This window comes from Pseudomyrmex gracilis, unplaced genomic scaffold (genome assembly GCF_002006095.1).
Source record: "Pseudomyrmex gracilis isolate BER0280 unplaced genomic scaffold, ASM200609v1 scaffold_90, whole genome shotgun sequence".
NCBI lineage: Eukaryota > Metazoa > Arthropoda > Insecta > Hymenoptera > Formicidae > Pseudomyrmex > Pseudomyrmex gracilis.
Genome location: NW_018020674.1, coordinates 28367 through 56020, shown reverse-complemented (window position 1 = coordinate 56020; position 27654 = coordinate 28367). Strand labels below are relative to the sequence as shown.

Here is a 27654-nt window from a genome sequence, read left to right as displayed (position 1 = left end):
GCGCGATTATATTATAATCCGCTGACTCAATCGCTCGTACTACTTCGTTAGTTCGCAATAAAAATGATAATAGGTACCGATTGTTGCGCGTGAAACAAAGCTCGTGTACGTGTGATTAACTTGTGATAAAGAACACATTTGCCAGACAAGATAAAAAAAAAAAAAAAAAAAAAAAAACAAAATTATAATAAAAATTGCAAATTTTGCGAATTGTATACGTTCACAGCTCGTGTAATGCGGTGAATCGCGCGAATCAGGCGATGACTGGACATTTATTAAAGAGTACCGGTACCGGATCGAGAGATTCATGTCGCGTCTTGTGCGTAAACACGCGCGTAATCAGAGCTCACATGCTCGTCGGTCTCGTCTCTTTATTTCAGGCCGCAACAGCTGTTCGGTGCGCGCTTCCTCCGCTAATGGCGTGCGATCGACAGCCTACGCGATATACATATATGATTTACGCGACAATTCCCGTAATCGGACACAACGCAATGAGAGAACGAAACGATTGAGAAGAAATGAAGAATAATCGCATGCGCGTGATTTATCATCCACGTGTTTAATGCGCTCCACTAAAAAAAACAATATTGTATGAAAAACAAAAATCAGATAAAATTACAAAAATTTAGTTTATTCAGTTGAGAATTACATTCCCGGTTGAATCGGAAATACAATCTCTCATTAATATTGTTACTGTTGTTTCGTAAAGGATGGCTTTACGGAATAAAAAAACTAAAATCACAAGATTGAAAAAAAAAAAAAAAGAAGAAAAAAGAAAAAAAAAACGTTCACAACTGTGTGAAAATTCCGGTTTCCACGGTAAAACGGCGGAGAAAGTACAGAAAGATCGTAGAACAAAATTCATAACTTGCCGGTTCGCATCGGCAATCGCCGGCGCAAATGGACCGATCAGCGCATCCGTGCGCGTCTCGTGCACTTTATCCGCGCGGACGTAATCCCCGTCGGGAAGGTTTCGCCGACAAAGTCACGGCCACAGAGTCTCGCGACGAGAAAGAGAGACAGAGAGAGAGAAAAAGAGAGCGACGGTTGCGCGTACCGGCCGCTCTCTCTCTTCGGAGATAAGCCAAGACCACCTTCGAACTACCGAGAAGCTCTCGATGTCTCGATAACCGGTCGTCGCGGATGGTGCTCGTCGTCATACGCGAGGGTGGGTGGATGGGTGACTCGTCGTCGCTAACTGCGATCACGACGACGAATGCTCACAATGTAATCGAACGAGCTCCTCGGTACGTAAGAGGAAGCCTGATGCGAGATATCATCGTGGAAAGCCGAGAGAGAGAGAGAGAGAGAGAGAGAGAGAGAGAGAGAGAGAGAAAGAAAGAGAAGATCATTTCGCGTGCTCGTTTAACGCGGAATAAAATAATCGCGATTACTTACGACCTGCCATTTGGCGCGTTGACCCTTCTCCATTAGCGGAACGTATCGTACAATGAGATTTTGTTTGTTTTTTTTTTTTTTTTTTTTTTTTTTAAGTTGCACGCTCGAAAATCTCTTCATCCCAAAAAAAAAGATCCGAGGGAGAAAAAAAGAAGAGACTGCGAAATTTAACAGACGGATTGTTAATGGGAAGCATTGTGTGTGAGCGCGGCCTTCAAAAGTCAGTGTTCTAAGAAATAACGGAATTTCGCGAGGATTAACGCAATCTCACGAAAGTGGTAATTTGTTTCGTCCGCGTGCACACACACACACAGACAAAACCCGGCGCGGTGTGCGAGCTCTGCTTTCAGGAATTTCTTACGCTCGGTTTGCCACAAAGAAATCCCAGCAAACAGCGATCCCGCCGCTGTATATCGAATTCCTCTCCGTTGGCGATCAGCGAGCGTGTCGTTGTCGCGAAATCGAGTCGTACCTTGACGCGACGACTTTTCCGCGCGTATTACGTACGTACGCACTGTGGGAATGCTCGCGGTGCGTGCAACCGCAGAAGAGGCTTGTCTCGACGACGACGACGACGATGATGAGCGAGAGAACGCGTGTGACCCGCGTGGCGATGTTCTCGCATCGTCGCAAGTAACAACAACGCACAGGTGGATCGTCGTCCGGCATCCGTCCGTCTCGTTTTCTCTCTCGATCGGATGTTCGCTTCGATAGGTTTCACGGATGGTCCGCGCTCGTACGCCATCGGGTTTCCACGGAGCGGAACCAAATGTTATTGTAACACTCACTGGTCATTTTTCTGCGCGAGCAGCGGAGAGAAGACCGGTACACACACAACATTTATTTCGTATCGTTACAATTTACAATACAAAGTTAACTCTGTGAATTTTGTATCTCTTGTAAGACAAACTTTTTAGTTAAGCACTATACACGGAAAAAAAAGTTTTGCTATTATATGGTTAGCAAAAAAAACGATTGACTCTACGAAATTTTTTGTTTCGTCAACAAAATGTTTTGTTGGCAAAACAAAAATTTTAATAAACTTAACAAATGTTTTTTTGCTGATCATATAGTAACTAGTTTCTCGCTATTCTAGCAAATCTTTTTTTTCCGCGTATATAAGCTTCATTTCACTTAAAATTACTTAAACAAATATATTATATAGTTTTGTGCGCTTGTGTAGCAAGAGAAAGTTTGCGAAAATTTCGCATAAAAAAAATCATCTCATTGTCTTCGAAATTTCGCAAGATTACACCGCGTTGCGTCGTATAATCGAGCATCGATGATATCTTGAAAAGTAAATCGGTGAATATTTCCCAACGATCGTTAAACCTTTCGATCTTCATTTTCTTCTTCTCGTATATACGCACAGCGAGTAATTAATAATTAATTCATGACACGGATGCCCGTTGCGCCGTGCCGGTGGGAAACGCAAGCGCGATGTATTCGATGAAGAAATCGCGAGCGCGACGTCTTTTTCGCACATATTTCTCGATAATACACGAGAGCGCACAGTTATCCCACAATTTCTTAAGCACTGTGTGTGTGTGTGTGTGTGTATGCGCGTGTGCAATGGAACGCATTGCGCCGATGATCCGAACTAGTTATGTAAATGCACGCACTGTGCATTCAAGTTGCGATCTACGAGCGTGTATCGCCGCGTCCGCCCAAGAATACACTCGTAAATTGCATTCTTCGTTTGTAATCCTAAACGCGAACGTCAGATTACACGGGATATTAGTGTTTCTCGGATTTGCTACAGAAGCGGTCGACAGGGAGGAATAATTTCTAATTCTTTCCTTTAAAGACACGATATATATCGCGGTTTTGTTTAATAAGCGGAATAATTAGAACTTGGAAAATTTACAAATGGCAGTACAGAAGTTACTTTTTATTTCTCTTCTAATGTATGTGTGTGTGTATGTGTGTTCTGTTTTTTTTTCTGAAATCTTTTCACGGCGCGCTCTTACGCGCGTGTAATTTTTCGCTGCTTATTACAGGATGCGGCGAAAAGGCCGAGCGATAGAATTTTTTTCGTAATTACACGAGTTTCCAACGCGGTGAGAAAAAGCACATTCGCGCACATTTTTTTTTTCCCCTCCGTAGTACGCGAAGCGTAAACGCACAACGCGCGTATATATACAAAGACGTGTAGCGCGTATGGAATATTGCTTTGCTCCTAACTCACACCCATTTACAATATTCCGGTTGCCGTGGAAAATGTTTCATCCGTCGGTTTTTCCGCTCGAAAGAAAATTGCGTGTTTCTTACACACGCGTTGGAAAAAGTCATTTTATATATTTATTTATTTTCAATTATTCGAGCGGTTTATTTTGTTTATTACGTTTTGACATTGATTTTAGTTTTGCAATACAATTGTTCATCACTACATGTGTGTGTGATAAAAATAATTGAAACGTTGTGAATCGCGACTCTCTTTAAATCCGCCGCGTACCAACAGCAAATACAACTCGATTCGTCCAATGGACATGTGTCCGATTTGCGCGTGACGGCCGAAACTTTTTGACACATATTCGCAAAAAAAAAAACCTTGAACCATACGACTGGCATCAGCAGCCAGTGCGCGCGCGTCTCCGACGAGTTTCTGTGTGGTGAGAAAGAAATTCCTAGAGCGCGGCGAACATTTAATTTCGCGGCTGGTTTTTGCCAGGTCAGCGAGCGGCGGCGCGTATATACCATACGCGCGCGCCTTGCCTTTCTCTTGCCCGTCGACGTAATATCCATTAATACCCCCTAATACGCCTGAAAAACTCCCCCTTTTTTCCACCCTTCGCGGCGCGCCGTCGAAGTTCGTCGTCGCTTCTGCGGAAATTCTCTCGAGAGAATTTTTCCGAGAGCGCGTGAAAATTTCTCTCTGGAGATAACGAAAATAAATTCTTGTTGTCAAGAAACACTCGCGATTGGATTACGGCGAGTGAGAATTAGACGCGTTAATTGGTTCCTGAAGAGAACAAATAGGTACTCGGCTGCTCGCGTCTCTCTTTCTTTCTCTCTTCGAAACTTCCTTTTGCGCAGAGAGAGATTATAAGATCCGAGCAAAAGATCGCGCGCGGGATGAGCACGATGAGGCGCGATGTGGAAACCGCGCGGGCAAAATGAACAATTGAGAGCAGGCGGCTGAGAGCTCGCTTTTAATTGTGACGCAGTCACTCGCGCGCTCGGAGAGCTCATCAATCTCAGACTAAATCGTCGAACAATGCGACTGCAGTTTTCTGCAGCAACGGGGGGATTTTAGCGAAGGTTATCAAACTTCCTTCGGAAAGGGGAAAGAGGAGCGTTTAAATTAATGAATACGATATTTCAGAGTTTAATTGTGTAACGCGCGCTTTAATTAATCAGGCCTAATTACGTGATTAACGCTCGCTGTGTGATTCACGCGATCTCTTATCAGTCGAGATATTAATTACGTACACAGACGTTTTGTCGAGATTTTGTAAAGAGACCTCTTCTTTTATTGAAAAAAATTTCGATACATATCTCGATAGAAATTTCGATTTACATCGAATTGTCTGTGATTTGTACGAAAGATATTGCACACGTTATAAATAATTATTTCAACACAAAGAGAATTTACTAAACTACGAAATATATTTGCGGTCATACGAGCCGATCGCAGGATGTTGTGCGGGAAAAAAATGCGCGTAGATATATTTCGTAGTTTAGTAACTTCTCGAGCTTCAAAACTTCTCGCGCTCGCTCTGATGTTGTTGCTAGATTTTTCAGCAGCAGATTTATAGACGCGTAAAAATCGCGCGATTCATAAATAAAACGCGCAATAACAAAATCGCGCGGTTGTAAAATAAAATAATAACGCACGAAGCGAGCGAGCGAGCGAGCGCGTAACGCAGACCGCGAGACTGATTACGAAATCCGTAATTTTCCTCTTCTCTCTTCCACGATTTTGCCTCTCCGTCTGCTCCACGGTTGTAATAACTCTCTGTGCGCGCTTGTAACGCACAACCTTTCCGATGCGGGCGCATCGAAGCGGAGCGTCCGGCCGCGGCGGATTAATTGGCGTAATGCGATTCAAATTTGCGTAATTAAAAATTATAATTCTGCCATTGTGCGCGCCGTGGAAAACATGCAAAGCGGCAAATTATGTTGCGACGTAAACTACGTCCGACTCGTGTGTAAGTGGTATAATGGGCGAAGAAGGAAGCGGAATATATATATACATATATGTATCGCGTGCGCACACCGACAGAATTCCTCTCGGATGGGTGCGCTAGGATGGTTTTTGTTTTCTTTTTTTTAGACGCTTACGTAGTTAGAGTACGATCTGGTTTTTCTACTTTTCGCGTTAAAAGCGGGTGTACGCGCGCGCGCGCGCGCGGGTGTGCGATTCTATTCGCACGCGTGTATCATTCGACGAAAAGTCGCTGACGGACAATGTAAATCCTAATCCTGAACCGATTTTTTGACAAAAAACTCTAAAAAGTGAATCATTTGCACGTCCGGTGCATTTTATTTGATTTTAAAATGTTGAAAAAATTCTGGCATCTTCTTTCGAGCGTCTGCTAATATAAATGTCTTGTCGTTTATTTAACGTCATTTTGACGTTAATTTATTTTTAACGACTTTTTTCGAAGAGAGTTTCGAAAGACGCTGGAAAAACGAAAATTGAAAAATTCAGAATTCGGAAATAAATAAAATCGCACAAATTAATTTGTCACTTCGAGAGAAGAGATCCAGAGTGTCGGTATAACGGGCTCTCGTTGTTCTTCGCGCATATATAGGTACTATGTATGCAAGTACACGGAACAAGTACGCGCGAGTTGAACACCTCTCTCGTGTCTTTGTAAACGAGACGTAACGAGAATCCCGACGTAATATATTGCATTACTCGATACAGGGAATCGGAAATCGAGTGGCGACTGGTTCTAGAAGTCGGTTCGAACACGTTCGCCGGCATACGGCGTGCATGTGCATGTGCAAATTCAAGGACGTCGGGCGTTTCGCATACCGACTAATTATGCGCTTCGTCTCACCGACGACGACGACGACGACGTGCCGCATGACGATGCGCGCACACATCACGAAACGAGGAGATCCATCCGGCGAAATGCACAATTCCTGGGATAAACGGCGCGGCCGGAGAACAAAGAACGCGAAGTCGATTGTTTTTTTAACATTGTGAAGAAACAAAAAGAGAGATATGACACGGCTTAGACGTTGTGAAAAAATAACGCTAATTAAAATATCTCAAAAATAATAAACAAAGGAAAACGTATGAAAATTGAGTATTTATAAAATAAATAAAAATAAAAAATAACATGTAAACTAAACAATAAAAATGCGGATAAAAAAATAAAGATTAAAAGAGAAGAGAAAAGAAGAGATAGAAATTATTTGCGATTCTCACGTAGAATATTAGTGGAGATTGTTTTTAATAATAATAGTCACATGTGTGCGCTTTCTCATCAGCTATTAACTTATAATAGCATCTCTCCGAAGTTACGTTGACACTTACACGAGGATTCGATACGGCGAGGAGGTGATAGATGTTTCTAATATCCCCGACCGTGCGCAACACACGAACGTGCACGATGTATTATATTAAATCGCGTGCGCAATGCGCTCCGTGCACAATGGCGCGCCATAAAGTCAGTGGCGCATCAAATGCGCTTCTTCGTGAAAAAAAAAAAAAAAAAAAAAGAAAACGGCGCTCGACCGCAACGGATAATGATTATTGTCCGCGATAAAAGAAGAGCGGGAGGAGATCGCCGCATAATGACGAATGCGCGGCGTTTATCGGCGAAAGCGCACTTCGAGACGTAGTAACGTTACTCCTCCTCCTCTTCTACGGGCGAGATAAGTTCGGTGCATCATTTTGACGCGCGCGGGGAAGGAGACAATTAATCGCGCCGCGCTATCTCGCGCGCACTGTGTGTGTATTCCCCTTCTCTAAAAAAAAAAAAACTCTTTCTCTGCGCTAAGAAGCGCGAAGACTCGATATTGCGCAGCGGGATCTAGAGAGCTCGTGTGTGTTCTTTGCGTTCTAACGATAACATCTCTCGAACGGAAATCTCTCTCTCGCGCGCACTGTTATATTACTCACTTACATGCTCGGGATTACTTCATCAAAACCTTTATGGTCGGCGCGTTACAGCGAATATCGCGCGTATATCGGCTCCTCGCTACACCTTGATTTATATGTATCTTACAGACAAATTGAGTTAATAACGCGACGCTTATATTCGCGCGCACCAAAAAAAAAAAAAAAAAAAAGGTTGCAGTCTCGCGAATTGGTAATCGCGCGATTACCGCGCAACCGCGCGTATTCGAACCGCGAAACGCGTAATTAACCGCGCAATTAAGCGCGTCTAATTTTCGCAAACTGTAATCACGTTGTGATATTAATTCGTTTCTGCATGCTCATTGAGCAGAAACGAATATTCGGAGGCAACGAGGCATCCTCTGTACTCCTCGAACAAATGTTTGCGCACGCGTGGAAAATCGGCAGCGCGCGCGCGCGCGCGCGAACGTTCGCCGAGTTAACGAGCCCTCGAATCGACGTCGGCGCGCAAACGTCGTGCTCGTCGTGTACGCAATACACGACGTTTGTTGTTGTCAATTAATACGAGAGACAGATGTAGCGCGCGCGCGCACATCCTCTTCGCGCCACGTCGCCTTATGTACCTTCCTAGAGAAGCTCGGTAAAGCCTTGTAAGCCGAGAGCTGCTGAGACTTGCCGAGGGAAAAATGGATCTAGGACGACGAACCCGGCGCGACCGGCCAGTGTCCCACCGCGACGACGCTCATCTTCCCGTCGTCGCCCGGCCACATTTACGTTCCGTAATGGGCGAAGCTAAACCGCCTTGTTTCCCAGCGTCCGGAGTGTGACGATCCTCACATCATCGGCCAGACGTGCTGAAAAACAGCCGGTTGCGCGCGCGCGAAAGACCATTTTATGGCTTCCCGAACGATCCCGCGGAATAATATACATCGGTCTCTCGCCGCATCGAGAGATCGGAATGCATGCGAATAGACTTCTAAACAGACTTTTTCGCAACGATAAAACACGGGATCTTATTGTGTTATTTTTACGACGGAGAAACATCTCTTCTTTGGAATTATGGTATGGTTTTTTAGCTTTTAAATGCCATGTCTTTTCCTCGTTCTTTCTGTCTCTCGTTATATTTTTGTCATAAATTTTAATAAAACACAATTGGGGGAGGTAATTGTTAATCTCAACAGTTGTGCTCGAAAACAAACAGTTACTCGAGAATGTATATACGAGTGCGAGCGAAACTTTTGGAGGTGCGAAACGTCACTGCGATATTTGCCATTTTGATTTTGGAGCACGTGTCACTCGATGACACAAGCATTCGTCGTAAAACAAGATGAGGATTGCATAAGCGATCTCTCTTTCTCTCGGCGCGGCAAATGCTATTGTACACGCCGTACAAAGAGGATATGAGAACCACTATGTATATATTCTAAGAGGCGCGTAGTTTAACTACTTGCACCGTTGTTGGAGCAACAACAGATCACAGAACGTTCGCACGTTTTAAAACCCGACAATGCATACGATAAGCTAACGGTATATCGACGTATATCCGAGCGACTCTCTTGTACAACGCGAGCACAAAAACCATCAATCACGAGCTCGGTTTCGACAACGACGACGACGACGACGACGACGACGAGGGGGAGAGAACAAGGAAGAAGAGAAACAGGAGGTTCACGAGGCCAGATGTAATCGAGATCATCATCCTTCGCGAAGAAAAAAAAAAAAGGAGAAGAAGTACCAAGGGCAGTCTCGCTTCGGGACTTCGCCGTCGCGGTTACATCATGCAAAGCCATCGGCCTCTCGACTCTTTTTTTCTGCTCTCGGCTCCACACTCGCGGACACATGCGAAATTTTCTTGTTAGCGTTTCACGAAGAAGATTGCGTTCAGCCAAGTCGCTTCTTCCGCAGCTGCAATCACTGAACTATCTTGTTGATCAAATTAGAAGAGCGAGGACACAACCAAACGGATTTAAAAAAAAAAAAAAAAAAAAAACAGAAGGGGAGGAGAAAGAGATAAAAAATAAAATAAATAATTTTAACTGAACATCAATCAACGTTTGACCAATTTCATAGTTCTTAAGTGAAGATTTTTAAATGTCGAACTCGAACAAGTTCTTAATAATTTTGCAATTTATTAATAAATTTAGCGACGAAAAGATGTATATATATACGCGTTAAAACTTTTGATCGCGCGCGCGCGCGATTAATATTTCGCGAAAGCGTTGCTGTATAGAATTGAATTAAACCGTCCCAACAGCAGTTGACCGCGACATTCGGGGGCCCGTTTATTATCTCCGCATGATACATCGCGATACTTTACTGCCGACACACGATGGATATTTCACGGTCTCGCGATGGGATACCTCGAAAGCCGCTGCACACAAGAAACCGAGACGAGATATTGCGATACGCGAGGTGCATTAAACTTCGCCACGGTTATATTTCGAAACACGTCAAAATTCCCGACGAAAGTAATTATAATCCGTTTTTTTTTGTCAAAAAACGCGCTATCGACTGTTTACATGTCAAGTTTGCTATAGACACGGCAATACGGTTTTCGTCGACGAGTAGAAAAACTATTTGTCACCATTGAATTCCCGCAAAATCGCGGGAATCGCAAATGATGAAGTCTCGGAAAGAGACTCGCAATCGTCGCGAAATTGTTCCGTCTGGATTGCGATAAAAAAAAAAAAAAAAAAAAAAAAAATACACACGCCCAAAAAGAAACCGTCGCGTAAAAAACTTTGCTTTTATGAAAATTTCATTTGCGAGTCAAATGTCGAGCGGGCGGCGCGCGCGTTTCGATTCCGAGACAGTTGCCGCATTCCGCGCGCGCGCGGTTCGGTTAAGGTTTCAGGAATGCACCCTCTCAATTCAGGACAATCGAGAGCAGGAATGCGAGGACCGTCGGCGCGTTGTCGGTTCCGGATGTCGGCGGTAAGAGAGAAACGAAGAAGACAGTTCTGGGCGTGTGTGGAATCTTTCTCTCTCTCTCTCTCTCTCTCGCTTTCGTATGTTGGCAGTGAGTCATCCGTGGAACTCATGCATCGCGTCGCGTCGTACGGCGCGCGGGCCTTAACCCTTGAGAGAGTGCATAGAGTACATCATACTCTCGATACTGTTCGATGGGCTATCGATACACAAGGTCTCTTGCGACCGATATTTCTCAACAATATATATTCAGTCTCGCGCGAATAATAAACGAACCGCTCTCGCAAACACTCGCAATTATTCGATTACTTCAGACTCTTTTGATTCGTTTTAGAAAATATATTGAATACGAAATCGAAAAATCGTAGTTTTTCTATTTAACTATTTTACACACAGCGTAACCACAGTGTAAATTGATAAAAAAAAAAAATAAAAAAAAAACGAAAACATTTGTAATCTTACCTCAGCTACGATCGTGAGTTCGTTCGCTGCGTTCTCGATCGAAATGTCGTTTCGCGACAAATTCATTTTCTCGTCCGCGCTCTCTCTCGTCTTTCGTTTCTTCGGCGACGGCGTCAGACACGTGACCGCGTCCAAAATGCAGCGGATTATCTTTCTTGACATCTCACCGTCAAGAACTAACCGCGCGCGAACCGATGTAGATCCGGTAATTGCTCGCACGCCGGTCATAACCAAACTGAACGAGAACTCGAAGGGAGTCCGCGGCGCGATTATAACAAAACGAATTCGCGCGCGCAAGTTCGTACAGTGTAAACGTGTACCGACATGTTCGCCGCCGACGAACAACCGAAAGGAGGAGGGAGAGAATACGCGCGAGTTGTAATACTTGAATTCGCATGACTCCTCTCTCTGTCTCTCTCTCTCTACCGTCTCATTCGAAAGAGAGGACGACGCAATCTCGATTCGGTAATCGAGAATTTAACTTTTCCGCCGAGCTTATCGGTTGCAACTGTATATTGCGTCATTTTACGTTAACATTTCCGGGATGGTGTATATTATTGATACACTACCGCATCGAATTACGTAACTTATATGTATATATATATAATTATATATAATATTTATAAAGATATAAAAATAAACTTCAAATTTGATAAAAATTATTCTAATAAAAATATTTATGAACTTTAGTATGCAGGAAAGTCAGTTTGTATTTTATTATTACGGTGATAACGATTTTCGGATATATCAGCTGCAAAACAAACACTGAGAAATACAATAACAAATACGAAGATAAAAGAAAATAATATAAACACCGTCTGGAGCTTCGCTTTACCGTGATATTGTATTAGTCCTTGTGTGAACTATTATCTTGTGTAGCGCATACATTGCGGAGTGTATACTTACTGTGATATTTCATAAATATACAGAGATATTGCGTTATCTTAAGGTTTTGAAGTAAACTGATCGTCATTATCAGCCCCAACCGTCACTTCAATAATCTACTCTGACAGATGTTGAAAAAAAAAAACTTGCGCGGACTAAGTTTTCATTCCCAGTTAAAAATATTGAAATTTTTATCACACATACACACACACACACATATATATCACGTAAAAAAAATTTACTTCGTACGAAAAAAAAAACAAAACAATAACAAAGCAAGACGAAACAAAGCGTCACGTGAGCAAAATATCCGTTTCGCTACTTCATAAATCTCGAAGGAGTTTACAGTTAATTACTTATCGCACTTTCACGGTTGCCGTGGCGCGACCTTGTTTAAGGATTGAGTTACACTCCCTCGCGTAGCTTTCGCCTCTGAAAGAGCCCTATTTACGCTTCCACGCAACGGCGAAAGAGTCGACTACGAGCTGTCGGGACGTGACACATCTGCAAAACAGCCGAGCAACCTCATAGATACGCGATCCTTACGGACGGAGAAAACAAGAACAACACACGAAGAGAGAAGCAAGAAGCGCGAACGATCGGCGACGCCACTGGGAGACATAAAATCCGAAGACAGCTCGGCTGTGTGCGTAATAAGTACGTGTGCAAACTCGATCCAGGCGATGCATCTCGAGCTCATCTACTTTTTAGACGAGCGTTTAAACTCGCGTTTATAAGACGAACTTCCTTTTACGAGAGATTCTCTGTGCTACATTATGCGGGATAAACTATCGGTTATCCCGAGAGCCCCAGATAGCTTCGATTAATCGCTATATAATAACACCGCGCGCAATTAATGCCCGGCCCATCAACGCGCATTGTATATATGTATATACCAAGTGACAAGTGAAACTCAACGTTGATGAGCAATTTCTGTCGATCACAGAGACAGAATTTGATGATAATAAATATAAACAATGATTTTCACGTGACCGTGAATCTGGATATTTGTTTGGAAATGAAATTCCCTTTTTCTTCAACAATGCGGAAATCGGTGTTTGGCGATTTCACAATCACGCGAACGGATCGCGGAAAGAAAAGCGTGCCGCCGCTTTTCCGCCGTTTACGAGCGTGCGAATTCAAAGTGCGTTGGCACCTCGTTACGCATTCTGTACAAAGTCTCGCAAATGAGTTTTTCGTTCGAAGAACATCCGTTCATAATTGTGAGAAATATTTCGAGAAAAATGTTGAAACGGAATTCGTGGAAATCGAAACTCGCCAAGTAGAGTTGAAACGCACATTTCCGACGATAAAAGAAACTCCCGCGAGAGATCTCAACTCCCTCTCTCTTTATATACGCGCGGTCTTTTTAGTCGCGCTTGTACACCGGTTTACACGTTCTTTTACGCGCTCAAGATGGAATGAAAACGCGTATACTAGTATTCAGACGAGAGAAAGAGAGAGAGAGAGAGAGGAGGCGGAGCAGAGACCTAGGACTGTAAGAAAATAAGAAGCTAATATACACAAGGCGCGCACGAGACCAGCTGCCACAAAGAGAAACGGATCTTCCTCTCTCCTGCTTTAAAGTGGCGTAATGCAGGATTTTCGGACGATGATGACAAAGCTCGTCGGCGCGAAATAATTGTTGCCGCCACGGCGAGCCGAGTTATCTCAAGTCATTATATCCTGTGTAATTCTGTCCGCCGTTTTTTAGATGTCATCGCGAATGACGTTGCGCAAATACCCACCGCCGCGCCGTCCCCGTCGCGAGGGATCGTTAACGTTTCTTATTCTAAGCGCAGCTGCGCGCACGCCGGCCGTCGCGTAATCTCTCTGCCCGTTCGCTAAGAATCGGAAACTATTACGATGCGAATCTCTCAGAGCGGCTCCGATTCGCGACGAGAACCGCGTAACCGCGAAGCGAGCGCAATAGGCGAAGACGGTTCTTGAGATAGCAATCGTCGAGTGACATCAGACGACACATTTGCGTTCGAAACTCGGGGGAAAAAAAGAGATACGTAAAACTACGTCGCTCTGCTTTCGTGAAAGAATTCTTCTCAAATGTATTCCGAGATTTTGATTCGCTTTATCTCTCGCTGATAAGACCTATCAACAATAGCGTTTCGATTGCGCTTATATTTTATTAATAGATTGATTACACACAGCGAGGGAAACCAAACGAATCACTTTTTTGCGAAAGAATAATAATCGTTCTCTTCGCAAACTCGCGCTCTTATCTATACGACAATACACGTACGTTATCTTTCTATATAAAAAAAAATCTATGTGTACCGCGAGTTTGATACGTACGCGTTTTGTATCGCATCTATTGTTGCTTCTCTCTCTTTTCCGCGTTGTCGATTGATTGATTGATCGAGAGTCGAGTCGAGTCGAATCGAATCGGTAAGATCGAGAGAGTAAATAATTACAAAAAGCGATTTTGACAGTTTGTATACGTGGAGAAAATTGAAAACGTGACTAAAGTAAAGTCACGTGACAGGAAAGAGTAGAAAAACAACACGTGACTAAAGTAACGTGATTGTAATTTATCTTATATATAACATTAAATACTATATATATATTATACATATTATATAATATTATATATATAATATTATATATTATATATACATATATTATAATTTATTATATATTTATAATAGTATATTTTATATTGTATTATATGTATACATACTATATACATACTACAGTAAAGTCACTGACCCGGTCGCGTGACCGCGGCGGGGTCACTGACCTCGGCCGCGCGACCTTGGCGGGGTCACTGACCTCGGCTGCGCGACCACGCCGGGTCACTGACTTTGGTCACGTGTTGTTTTTCCATTCCCCCCTTTTTCTTTTATTTTTCAAGTTTGATTTTCATGCGTTATTTCTGACATCTCTCATATGTGTATTATATGGTTTATAAGACGTATATACTAGCTGTCATTACGGTGACAGGTTCATTGACAACAAGACGTTAAAATAAAAATAATAACAGCGTGCGCGCAGCGCGCGCCACTGTTGTGCCAGTATATTATATAAATTGTATTGCTTTGCGTTCTACTGCGCCTCAACTATTTTTTTTTTTTATCTCAATGCGCGAAATCTTCGATATCGCGGATTTCGTAAGACAGCTTTGACCGATAATATACAGAATCGTTGAGTAATCGCGCGGCTTATCGATCGATTTCAAATATTAGCAAATCGAACGGGAGAAACTGCCGCTTTTACGCAGCGCCGGAAGTCACGTGAATGTTAGACGATAAAATAGACGATGCGTTTTCCTCGTAAAACGAGCACGTCGCTCGTGTAACAACGCGCAATAAAAAACCGATAGATAAGAGTAATCGTTTGCACATTTTGTGTTTGCGAAGCGCGCGAAAAGAAATAAAAAAAACAATTTCAAGGAAAAAACGGTCTTATTCTGTCTTTTCTGATGACAACGTCAACGAATATTTAAAAATGAATATTTTTTCCTCAGAAGACAATCGCGCGTTGTTCGATATCGTAAATTTCTCTCTCAAACATTCCCTGGTTTTATTATGTCACATTTAAAAAAAAAAAAATCGATTATTTAACCAGCTATGAGCAATCAGAGATTTTGCCACACCCGAGATTACGGCAAACGCTTAATACGTGCTTCACGAAATGCTTTCTCCCGCGAAGTAGTCATTCTGTTAATAATAACTTCTGCGCGGAATGTCGTTCTCGTCGGAGGTAGGATTGAAACGCGCCATTATTTTCGTATCTTCTTATTTGGTCAATTGCCGGCTTACGTTTCTTAAAGTATGCAGGTGCGCGCGAAAGACAATGAGGTCGTTGAGCTCGATGCTGTCACCGTTGCGTAACGAAGTCTTTTGCCCGCTTGACCCACGCGCGCGCGTTCACAAAAGGGTGCTCCTCCCACCCCCTTCCGAGGAGTTCACACTCGCGCGTTCGCATTGTGCGCGCGGATCGCACACGGGTGTAACCTCGAATTGTTGATTTAATTACGCGACTGCTCTACCGCGCGCCGTTTAAATTGTTCGAACGTACGACCGTGCGATGATCATTGGCCGCGATAATTAAGCGCTCACACGCGCGAGTTTTATTGTTCCTTCTTCTCGCGCACATCGCGTGAGATAATGAAAGAGGAAGGGGGAAAGTGTCGAGAGCGCTTTGGAATTTCCACTGTTATCGCGGTTAAACATTTATTTCGATCATCGAACGAAAGAAACGTTTACGGACACTTTACAAGAAATTTTTCTCGCTCCCACAAAGAGAAACGTAAACTATCGAATCTTACGTCGAGCTTGACATTATCTCGAACGCTTTCAGAAGCCGCTCAAACAAAGATCCCTTTTCTTCTCTTTCATTTTCTCGACTATTTAGGTTAAAACAAGATCCTTCTCGCGATAACGTCTCAGTGGTGTATTGAGAATCTCTGAGAAATGTCATAAAAGTGCAGACGACGATGACGCGACCTTATCTCTCTCACGAAACGTTAAATGGATGCAAACGCGCGTGTCAACCCAGAACAGAAAAGTGTACGCGATAAGTGATCGTCGAGTCTATTTTTACTTATAATTCGATGCGGAATTCAAACGCGCACCATATTTTTTTTCGTTAAATGCGACAAAAGCGCGCGCCGCACTTCAAACATTTTAGAGTTTCAAACGTACCTCTCTCCAAGACAACATTATCTTATCATGAAACTTAATACACACACACTTTCACAAGTACGACTGTAGATTAAAAAAAAATAAAATAAAATAAATAAATAAATAGAAAATTTCCACAAGACACAGACAGGGTTTGATCCATTTGTCCACGTTAGAAAAGCACTGCGACAGTGCGGTGTTTACCCCGGTGCTCTAGAGATAAGCCCGATCAGAGATAAAAGAGATACGGCACCTCTCGGAACCAGTCTGTTACTCACTCGCCGCTCTCGGATAAAACGCTCGGCCCGCCATACGAAGAAACGGACGTAATAACGACGTTTATGGTCGGTGGTCGTGCTCGCGCGTCTCTAGAACTCCTTTATTTAGTCTATAATCTCCTCGCGTTTGGATAATCCGATGTTTGAAATTTCCGAAATTTTTAAAAAGCGCCCGTCCGTGTGCGTTCAAACTTCTCAAAGAAGTTTAAACAAATAATATCAGTTTTTTAATTACGTATTAATTTGACATTTTTTGTAATCGAGCAAATTCAAGATCTTATCGTTAAATGTGCGCGCGATTAAAAGATAAATTTCTTCGATTCATTTCTAGGTTACATTACCTGCATTGTGAAACGATAAACATTGTTCGTTCTCATGAAGACACGTATGTATACCGTTATCGCGGCGTATGGGGGCCGAAATGAAATTAAGAGCGGTGATTATACGGGAGATAATGACTCTCGGACGCGATGTAAGTGGCGTTTCGCCGCGGGCTAGGCAGATTTTTTTTCGTGGCCTTCTTTCTTCTCTCCCTCCCGTCTCTTTCGCGCATACCTCGCGTCGTCGTTTGTTCCCGAAACGCCCAGCGTCCTTCTTCTTCCCGTGCGTGAATCGTTACTCGGAAACGATCAGCTCGTAACTGGACCTAACTCGCGCCTGAGGGAGCGAAGGAACGCGAAGTAAAGTATCATTCCCCGATCCCGTCGCGCGTGTTGCGATAATCCCGAATAAAAAAAGAATTTAATTCTGTCCCTGATGAATCTTCGATTTTATTGAAGCGACAAAAATCGGCATCTTAAGAGAGAGAATAAAATCGGTTAAAATGTTCGATAACTGGAACAGTTGTGTGCGTGTGTGTGTGTGTGGCTGAGGGTATCGAGAGAAAATAACTCGACTCTCGAGTCACCGAACTTGAGAGAGTCGGTAAACCGAACCTGAGAGAGGCGTAGTAACCGCGAAGTGTGTGTTACACATCACATTCGTGAACATCTTGCGAGGCGTTCAATGAAAGTTGCTTCGATTAAAACGAGAACGACAGAGATTATATACCCCAGCTACGTAATATTAGCATATTCATTAACGAACGCGGCCGAGCGCGGCGGAGGAAAGAATGGAGAGAAGAGCATATGTCGATCATAGCTTAACGCGGGGATATTAGCGTGTTTCCAACATATGTGCGCGGCTCCGTCTCGGTGTCGGGGAAGCTTCCTTTCGATTTCATTTCTGAATGGACGCTTCTTTGTTCGGAGGGATCCGAACGGAGCGGAACGATCACACTTTTACGACGTTCTCCGAACGATCCTTTTCGTATACACAGTATGTCTCACAGTGTCGCATTTGCCAAGGGACGCAAACGTAGCAGCTATATATATCGAAAAACCGAACAAGAAAAAAACCAAATAAGCAATTTAAAATTATACTTAAAAAGAGACGTATCGAGAGTAATTAATTTTTAATCGAATAAGTAAACATCAAACATTCAAAATAGTGCGTAGACCTCGTGAAAATGTCAATTAAATGGATTCAAGGGCCAATGCGAGGTAATTACAAGATGGACGTGTAAAGTTGTAGTTTTATTTACATATTTTATGTGAATGCACATTGCATGTACACGTCAGTACGGAATAGACGTCGGTCGGTTAATTGTTTATGTGCGTTGACGCAAGAACGACGAAAAATCATTCAAAATCTCTATCCGACTATGACGTGCCATTCTGCCTTTTCTATTGTTGCCGTTGAAAAAGATTCGAAACTAGGATCGAAACGTCTGGCTACCGAAATAAAGCTGTAACTTCACACGTCCATCTTGTAATTACCTTTCGCCCTTGAGAATCCATTTAATTTAAATCAACATTACATTGTTCAATTACACAAATATTATACTACAGCTTTGCAAGTTGCCGTTTATCTTCAGAAAAAAAAAAAAACGAGAACCCGAATGACTAATGATACCAACGCACAATAATTCTGTTCATCGCGCGCTCCGAAACGCGCCGAATGACACACGCCACGGAGTTTTTTTTATCTAAAACTAGACACAAAAAAAAACTTCCAAATTTCTATTTGACGGATAAGCAATCAAGTGAAAGTAAACGGTCGCGTTACTTGGACAAAACCGATGCGGTTTTATACAGTGTCTCGAGGACACACGTCGCGGAGGCCCGAAAAGCGTGTTTCTCTCTGCTGCTCCGACGACGACGCGGCGAACAGCGGTCCGCGCACGTGTGCGCGAGGCGTGTTTATTTCGAGTGAAGATTAAGAGACCGGTCCCGTACTCTCTCTCTACCGTAGGCCCGTTTCAACGACAGCCGCCGCAACCGCGGCGACTCGGTTATATGTTGTTTTTAACGGTCAAACTATAAATATACGACCGGGGGACCGTACGCGGCACGGACAGAAGTCCTTGCTCTCGGCGATGCCGGAAGAAACCTCGAAATATTTCGATTTCGCAAGTAAAGGCAATCCGATTAAGAGGATTATTCGATGTGTAAAAAAAAAAAAAAAAAAAAAGAAGAAGTTTGAAAATGCACGAGAACAAGTTTGAGAGAGACTTCGCGTCAAAAAGATATTGGGATTGTCACGCGTATGAGAGAAGTTCAGTAAATCTTATATCACACATTATATAAGAGCGAAAGATTATTGGGAAGCAAATTTTAATTGGTCGATAAGAGTCGCTCTTGCACTTGTGCCACACTTCTCGAAGAAATCAATGTCAATCAAACGTGAATTTTTTTTTATTTTTATTTTTTTTTATTTTTTTCAGATAAAAATCTTTCCGAGAACCCCAGGTGTTCATTAAAAGTTCCCGTCTCCCTCTTCTCATGTTAGACATTTCCCACTTCATTATGTTCCGAGATAAGAGTTTCGTGGGCAGTTCCCAGAAGTGACGATAATGCAAGCACCACGTGTGTATATATGTATGTGCGCGAGGAAAAAAAAAAAAGAAAAACCGAAAGCTGACACTCGGCGTGCAGCTGCATAATTGAGCGACGAGTCGCACGATGTCAGCGCGCGTATGATAGCGCAGCAGTCGGCGGCGTCCGCGTCACTTTGTGTGTGTGTTGTCCCGTAATTCTAAACCCATTTGAATCTGAGCGAGCAATACCGCACAAAACAAATGCACCTCCCCTCCCCCGGTCGTGCCCTCGCGAGATACGAACAGTCGACGTATGAATAGAAGTATGTTTCCCTCTCTTCAGTAGCGTATATGTTTCGCGTGGTTTATAAACTCTCGGTTGCAAGGGGCTCCTCCCCATAAAGTACTCGCTAAAGTCGCGCCGCAGATGAACATTATGCGAAGTTCATTTTTTTTTTCCCACGTACATAGGTATATTTTCTGTTACGACTTGCTACAGCTTCGCGCAGAGGGAAACTTTTATTATCAAAAAAATATCATCCGCGCGCGAGATGTTTAAGGTTTTCAATTTTGTCTTCTCTACAAATATAATGTGAAAAAACATCTAAAGGTTTTTTTGCCGCTACGGTTTGTTTTTTTAGAGGCTAGTAGCAGTAGATTTTGCTAATAGCGAAGATGAAAGACGAATTTGTAAGGTTGCCACGAACCGTCCGAGGACACGGTTTCGGAGAAAACGACGCGTTAGCACGTAAATCTGGCTGCGTATGTACGCAGACATCGATCACACTGCGTGCTTCGAATCGGCGGTTTGAAACATTGTGCCGGGGAGCGAACACGTTAACGCGCGCAACCCGACGACGCCTGACCGACGGAACAATACGACGAGCACTCTCGTCGTGCGCCGAGAGCGTTTATACGATTCTCGGAAGTGGTTGTGTCCCGCGTGCACTTTCATCGCCACGGTGGCGATGTGATACACGTGTGTTGCCGGCTGGTCCGACACGAGCGTATCTCCGACAAAAGCGACGCTGACGCTGAACGTTCTCTCCCCGAGACATTTCCAGCGCGTAAATCGCGCGCCGACATTTAACACCCGCGCTGTCGTAATGTCAAAATCGACCGCGTCGAAGATCGCGGTCGAGAAAAGACGGATCTCTCTCTCTCTCGAAGAGGATGAAAATTTATGCTCGAAGCGACCGAAGTCGAACAAAGATTTTTCAAAAATACAGAAACAACTAATACACGCGAATATGATTAATTTCACTGCAAAATTAATATAAAAAAGAAATAGGAAAATTTTCTTGAAGAGTAGAAAAATAAAATATCAAATGTCGGACAAATATTTAAAAAATATTACTAGAAATATGTTTATATTTAAATAAATCATACGACTCATCGTTTCCTCGTCTATTTGTAAATAATTGTTGTATAAAAAAACAATGTTGTATCATTTACGAAACTTGTCTTTTTTATAGATTTTCGACTCGAGAAGACCACAACCGAATAAGTTTTTACTCTTCTATTTTGCCTCCTGATGTATTTTCTTCCCGATGACCTTAGACGTAATATTGGCTACCGTATCTATATGTCCGGTTGAACTTGTGCGCGCACACACTCGACGATACTCTCGTCCACGTGCTGCGTGCTCAAGTGGCAGCTCGATCGCGTACGCCGGTCTCTCGGCGTACGTCGACTTGCACAATATTCAGACGCGTTTAGCGCGACGATCGATTCCTTCTTGCAAAGAAATACGATGTAGCCGAGCGTTGACCCTGCGCGACAACGGCATGAATCGAGAATCGCGCGAAGAAGCGCGCCGATGTATATACGTACACGCGCGACACACTTGCATCGACACGTATGTATATACGTACGCCGGAGGATCTGTTCGTCGTGCTAGTCGGTCATTACCCCCGCTCCCCGGTGTGTATATGATAATTTTTACCGGGCAGATATGCATCAAAGCCGTGTGCCCGACCAATCGCGATTTCCTCTTCTTCGGATCGGATCCTCGCCCGTAGGAAGACGAGAAACGCGCACGGAGATGTCGATCTAAGGGCAGAAATGTGTATCGAGTTTCTTCTATGGGAGAATTTACGATGTAATTTTTTTACGAGAGTCAATGTTATTAAATTTAATATTGAAGATTCCAAATTTTTTTATTTCTTCCCAAAAACACGTAATATAATAATTTTTCAGTGTTAAACTCTCAAAGAAATCGCGTTCGAAGAAACTTCTAATGCGAGAAGTGCATCAGGTATAACGCACCGTAATACAACTCTTATATTGTGTCGGTACTTTAAAACCAACGGGATGGAACTCGGCTGTAATTTGACGTAAAATGAGAGAGATAAATCTTCAAAGTTACGTACTGGTCAGACGCGCGAGACGGTGTTTACGACGACGCAACGTCCGCAACATCGAAACAACAAAGCGAACGCTTTTTGAAGAATGCATGAAGATTTGCAGCGCGCGGAAACGAAAGTCGCGGTGGAAAGATACATTGTTTCCGCACAACAATCGCGCGCAGCTTATTTTGCGTACGACCTTATTTGTCATATTTTTTTTTTTTTTTTTTATTAAGAAGCATACGCAACGCGTCTCCCGCGTCTTTCGCGGGATACAGTACGCGTCGAAGTGTATAATCGAACGAGCGAAAAGAGACAAAAACGAGAGACGGGGTGCAATTACGAAATCGCTACCGCGACCCATCAATTTCAGATTCTCGTCTCGGTACGCGTCGCCGGAACAACGTTATTACCTCCCCTCCGTCTCGACAGACGCAACTCTTTCTCTCTCTTTCTCTCTCTCTTTCTCTCTCTCGCGGAGACCGACTCCGGCGCCGACTAATACATATTTTTCTAATATCCTTCTCGGAGGAGAGCGCGCGCACAAGAAACGGGTTGCCCGTAGCGACAGGAAACGGCGGTCGGCGGATGTGATTAAATCCAGGAGTAAATAAATGGCGAATGCGCTCGCTTCTCGCTCGCATGTTCGCCGTTGTTCTCTCTCTTTCTCTCCTGCAGCGAAGGAGAGTGTTAAGAGGGGCCTCCCTGCTGGGAAATCGAGGGTCCCGCCAGTGGTGTATTTATGTACAGCACCCAGAGCCCTGGAGAACTCCCTTTTTCCTCCGGAAATTCTATTATTTATTTATGCAAAATGCGTCGGAATTTTATCATCCGCTTTCTCACAATCTCTTTTTACTTTTTAAATACTTTAAGAACGGATGAATTATTTTTGCGATCGCACGTTACGATAAAAAAAAAAAATATAGTATTATAATAATATTTCTTCCTCTCGAGGTTATTAATTGGCTTACTGTCAAGTCTGTGTTTTGTTTTCTTTCCAAACGTAATTGCATAATCACGTGTGTGTGGCACACAAGCTTCATTTTCTCATTAATTTCTTGTCCATGCGCATACGCTACTGCTGTTAATCATAATTGATGTTACGTGTCGTAGCACAAACAATTACGGCAGTTAGTCGTAATAAATGTACATACATTACCAACCGAGAGTGTCGCCGCGGCGTTTTCTACGGCGGTAAATGTTTATGCGGCTTTAGAGGACGCGTTACGGCGCGTTTCGCGTAAGATTCACGTTACTACGAAAGAGAGAAAGAGAGAAAAAATAAGTAATGATAGAAAAACGTAAGTTGATAAAAAAAAAAACTCAAGAGAGAGAGAGAGAGAGTTCCAACAAAAATGTTCGGTCGTTTTCAATTATGCAAATGTTTGGGAAAAAAAAAAATTGTTCCGTTGTTTGTGCATGAAGCTTACAACTTCCGGCGAGGATTTTTTTCATTTGTCGAGAATTGCGGCAACTCATGCGAGAAGGAAAACTCCAACGGAAAAACTCTCTTCTCTCCCCGTATTATGATGAGAGCCAAGAAGACTCGCGAACCTTAGAACGTCATTTGAATACAATGCGACTGATTTCCACGTCTCTCCACGCCACTTAGCGGAAGAAGACTAATTGCAAGAGAAAAAGACGAAAGACAAAAAGGGTCTAGGTTAATCTGCCCCGTAACAGATTCGTCGAGGACGAAAAATTCCTAACGAACAGAATTCTAAAGAAGATTCCTCTCAACGGTTCCTGAAGAATTCCAATTCGTGAATTGCAACATCAGCCGAGGAAGAATAAAATTTCTTTCACTACGGAGGAATAAATATGCCACTTGCAATTATCCTAAAATTTACTCACAGACTTAAATAATTGAAACCAATTATAACCCATTGCGTGGCCAGACCTCAAAAATGACGACAAGTTGGCCAGACTGGGTCTGTGAGACCCACGCAAATTTAAGATCGAATATCTCCGCGAAAAATCAATATTTTTTCAATTTTGTTTTTTTTTTTTTTAATCGAAAGTTTGAACAATTCTGCGCCGATAAACAAAAAACCAAATTGGAAAAATCTTCAGTAGTTTCAAAGATATAAGCGTTTAAAAAACACTTGGTTTTTTCTAGAAACGCTGATGCGCAATTTTCTAGTGGGTCTGGAAGACCCACGTCTGGACTTGAAGGTTAAGAAAAGATCTTTAGAGCGCTTTACTGACCTTGTCGACATATCCGGTATTATATTTGGCTCTTAAGATCTTTCTTGAGTGTAATTTAACGCTAAAGAGAGCACCCGAATATTCGTTACAAATAATTTGTTTTATCACATCTCGTGTTTAAATAAATGCGATTGAAAAGCAGCAGAACCGATTTGTCAGTTAACAATCGCGATTTCCAGCTGTTAAATATATACTCGAAGCGAGTGTGTTGGAAATCTTCGGGCGAGGAAATTACACGAGCGCGTTATCGCGCCTCGTGTAAACCAGGCGGCAAATATAATCCTGCGCGGTTGCAACACACTCCGATAGTTAAACACCGTTCGAGCTCTAATTAGGGATAATGCAACGCCGACGATTGTAACATTATTTCTCATCGGCTGTGTATAATTCATGGCGCGTTTGCGCTCGTATCGTCCTACTTCGTCGTTCGGTTTTTTTTTCTTTTTTATTCGCATAAAAATGTCCCGCGACGGACTCGCTTCTTTTTTTTTTTCTTCTTCTTCTTTCTCTCGGATAATCACCCCGTCTATTCGGTTTAGTCGTGGAAGATTTCGAGTCGATGACTCACGCCTTAATCTCTCTCGTGCTACATTCCGAGAACTTATTACACCGCGGCGAGACTACATGCAGTAAATTTACACAACAGTAACGGGATTCTGCACTAAAAATGCTTTTACTTGTATTTTTCTTGCTGAAGTTTTGCTCTTTCACGCCCACATTTACGCATAAACGTTTTTGTCGTATTAATTTTGCGACAAACGCAAATTGACTGTCTTAATAATTGCGTTTTGAAAACTGATGTTTCAGTTTGCAAAAATTTGCACACGACACAGTTTCGTTGAATGTTTCTTTTAAAAAAGAATTGTGTTTTTTGAGATTCAACTTCATTAAAGGAAATCTCTCGTTTTATGATAATTAAAGATTATTTCCAGACACAGATAACGAGGATGATGGCGCTCCAGATAGATTTGTGTGAAGCAGATTTTTCTTTCTGAGAAGAGGTAAACGTCCTAGAAACGAGTTTTTCCGTCAATGGTTGATGAGAGAATCATAGAGAGAAAAGGACACGTTCCGATCCCTCGACTTGGTCTCTTTGTGCGAGTTGAAAGAAGAATCCGGGAGAGAAAAAAAAAGAGGACGAGGGTTGCTACGATCCTGCGCGCACCGGAAATTGTCCCCTCTCGCCGCTCTTCTCGGCCGATCACCACGGTTATCTTCGCTTAATCAGAAATGTATCCTTTCGAACATAACAGCTTTATTCTTAGGTTGTTCGACAAATCTTTTTTATTTTTTTGTTTTTGCGTTTACTTTGGATTATTCACCGCCGACGTTCTAATCGCGTCAAAATTGTTGTTTAAACTTTAGAGAATTTAGAAAAAAAAGTTTAAACTTTATCAATAATATATAAAAGGATATACTTTAAGAGAAAACAAAGGAATCAAAAATTACGTTAAATGTGTTCGCTCTTTTTTGCTGTTAGCAAAAAAGATGTGAAGAATTAAAGCTGTTTTTTTTTAAAAAAAACTACTAGGAAAGAAGAAGAGAACAGTCGTTTATGAACACTGTGCTTGCGCAGATTACTTATTCCGCAGATTAAACGCGAGATAACAGTTTGCATATGTAGATTGTGCGTAGACGTGAGTCATTGTATCGCTCGGACGATACGCTATTTATTACTCCCGAGTCGGAATGATGGAGCGCGGCCGAAGGAGGTGCGTGAGAAAGAAGAGGACAGAGATCCGCGCTGCCGCCGCAGTCAGCCACCGTAGAAAAAAAAAAAAAAAATTGTCTGACGAAGAGAGATGCACTCCCACGGGGTCATCAGGACGGCATAATCGCCGTAGCGTGTTAATAGATTGAAGCCCGAAGGTTTCGCGTCCTGACCTCCCCCCCTTTTCCTCTCCGTTCTCATTTCTCTCTCATCCACCTTCGCAAAAACAGAAGAGCCGCAGGAAGAAGAACAGCCCGAGGATCACGTCTGGGCTCTTTTCTTCCAACCCAGTGATCTGCGATTCCTCCCTCTTTCTCCTCGCCCTTCGATCAGTCGATTCTGTCGAACGTAACGTTTACATTCGCGGTCCGGCTTCTTCTTGAACGCGAGACGATGTCTCTTCTCACTATGTTTTCTCCGAAAACATTTATTTTTCAACATTTTATTACTATAAATAATTGCGACACTCCGAAAGATGTTTTAATTTAAATAATTTACATGCACATAATAAAAAATTGAATTTAAAAAATCATTTTTTTTAATATATCCTGTCTCTTCCAACTTTGAAAAACGTTTTTTCGTTTCGCGAAAACGTCGGTGTACAGATCGATGCGCGCGCGAAATAAACTAATACAACAAACTTTGCAATATCTCTGCCGCGATCTACGCGGTTAGAAAGCGACGCTCGGTAATGATCGCCTCTGTGTACGCGAACGAAGCTGATATAATAGTTTTTTTTTTTTTGTGTGTGTGTATATGTGAGCGTTCACTTCCGGGCTCACACCGATCGGATTTCGAAGCCTCGAGAGAGGAATCCCGAGAGAGGTCCCGGGGGCTCCGAACGCGAGAGCAAGAGAGTCACCCGTAAAACGGATCCCGTACAGGTACGTGATGTGCGCGCGCGCCCGCAGCGATACAAATTGGCGCCGTCCGCCGACGTGCATCGTGCTGTTATGCACTCTTTATTGCAGCGCGCCCCGACACGAATCGTTACGTCCGTCGTCGTTTTCAGCGCTGTGCACGCGGCCGAGATCACCGCGAATCGATAGCGTGCTAGTGCCTCGCCGGAAAGAAGCATGCATGCATGTATGTATGTACGAGTTTCGCGTGTAACGCATCCGGAACACAATTGGAACCAGACTTGTTGTTGTTTGAATGAGCGAATGAATGAATATGAAGCGAATAACTAACCGTATGCATGTGTGTGTTATCTGAAATATATTTTGTAAACGTGAGTGTTACACACACACACACACACACATTGGTTAGCCAGGTAGGTTTTCTCTTTTCACACAAAACAGAAAAAACGTAAGCAATAAAAATCGATGTGACCGCACACAAATGAGTATCCCGGAAAACGAGTAGTCCGATACTTAGGCCTAATTATTCTGAATCTTTGAATCTTTTTGTCGAGAATCTTTTGAAACTTGAGTTTTTGAAAAAAGAACTTCTTTTAAAAAACTAAACATTAAATTGGTCAATAAGAGCCAACGCTGGATGTTCGTGCGAAACGAATATATCTAAAAATAAATATAAACAAATATAAATATAAATATAAATATAAATATATTTATCTATTTATATTTAAATTATCATATTTATATTTATATTTATATATATTTATTTTTTTATATATTTATATATATTTATTTATATATATTTATATTTTAAAAATATAAAATTTTTTTAAACAAATTTTTTCTTTTAAAAAACCACTAGAACTAAATTATGTAAGATTTTTTTTCCCCCCCGTTAGTAACAGACACTTGAAAGAAGATTTCTGTGATTTTTTGCAAAATACTTCAGAAATACTTCAGAATTAATTAAAATGCAGCGGAAGTTCACGCTGTTCAGTTTTAGCAAAAAAAAAAAAAAAAAAAAAAACCGGTTAAAGTTAAAACT

At 42.5% G+C, this 27654-nt stretch overlaps 1 protein-coding gene across 4 annotated transcripts in view; it reads right to left on the bottom strand.

Annotated features, from left to right (window-relative positions):
- Positions 1-27654, bottom strand: part of LOC109855483 (signal-induced proliferation-associated 1-like protein 2) — a 57090-nt gene that overhangs the window by 12088 nt on the left and 17348 nt on the right. For 2 of the 4 annotated variants that reach the window (XM_020429777.1, XM_020429778.1), the window contains exon 1: positions 16372-16520. The exons of 1 other annotated variant lie outside the window; for it this stretch is intronic. In XM_020429777.1, the coding sequence (XP_020285366.1) occupies positions 16372-16389 (18 nt within the window). In that variant the 5' untranslated portion in view covers positions 16390-16520. Of the gene's footprint in view, positions 1-15486; positions 15690-16371; positions 16521-27654 lie in introns of those variants that run through there. One more of the 4 variants, XM_020429780.1, reaches the window with a different exon arrangement.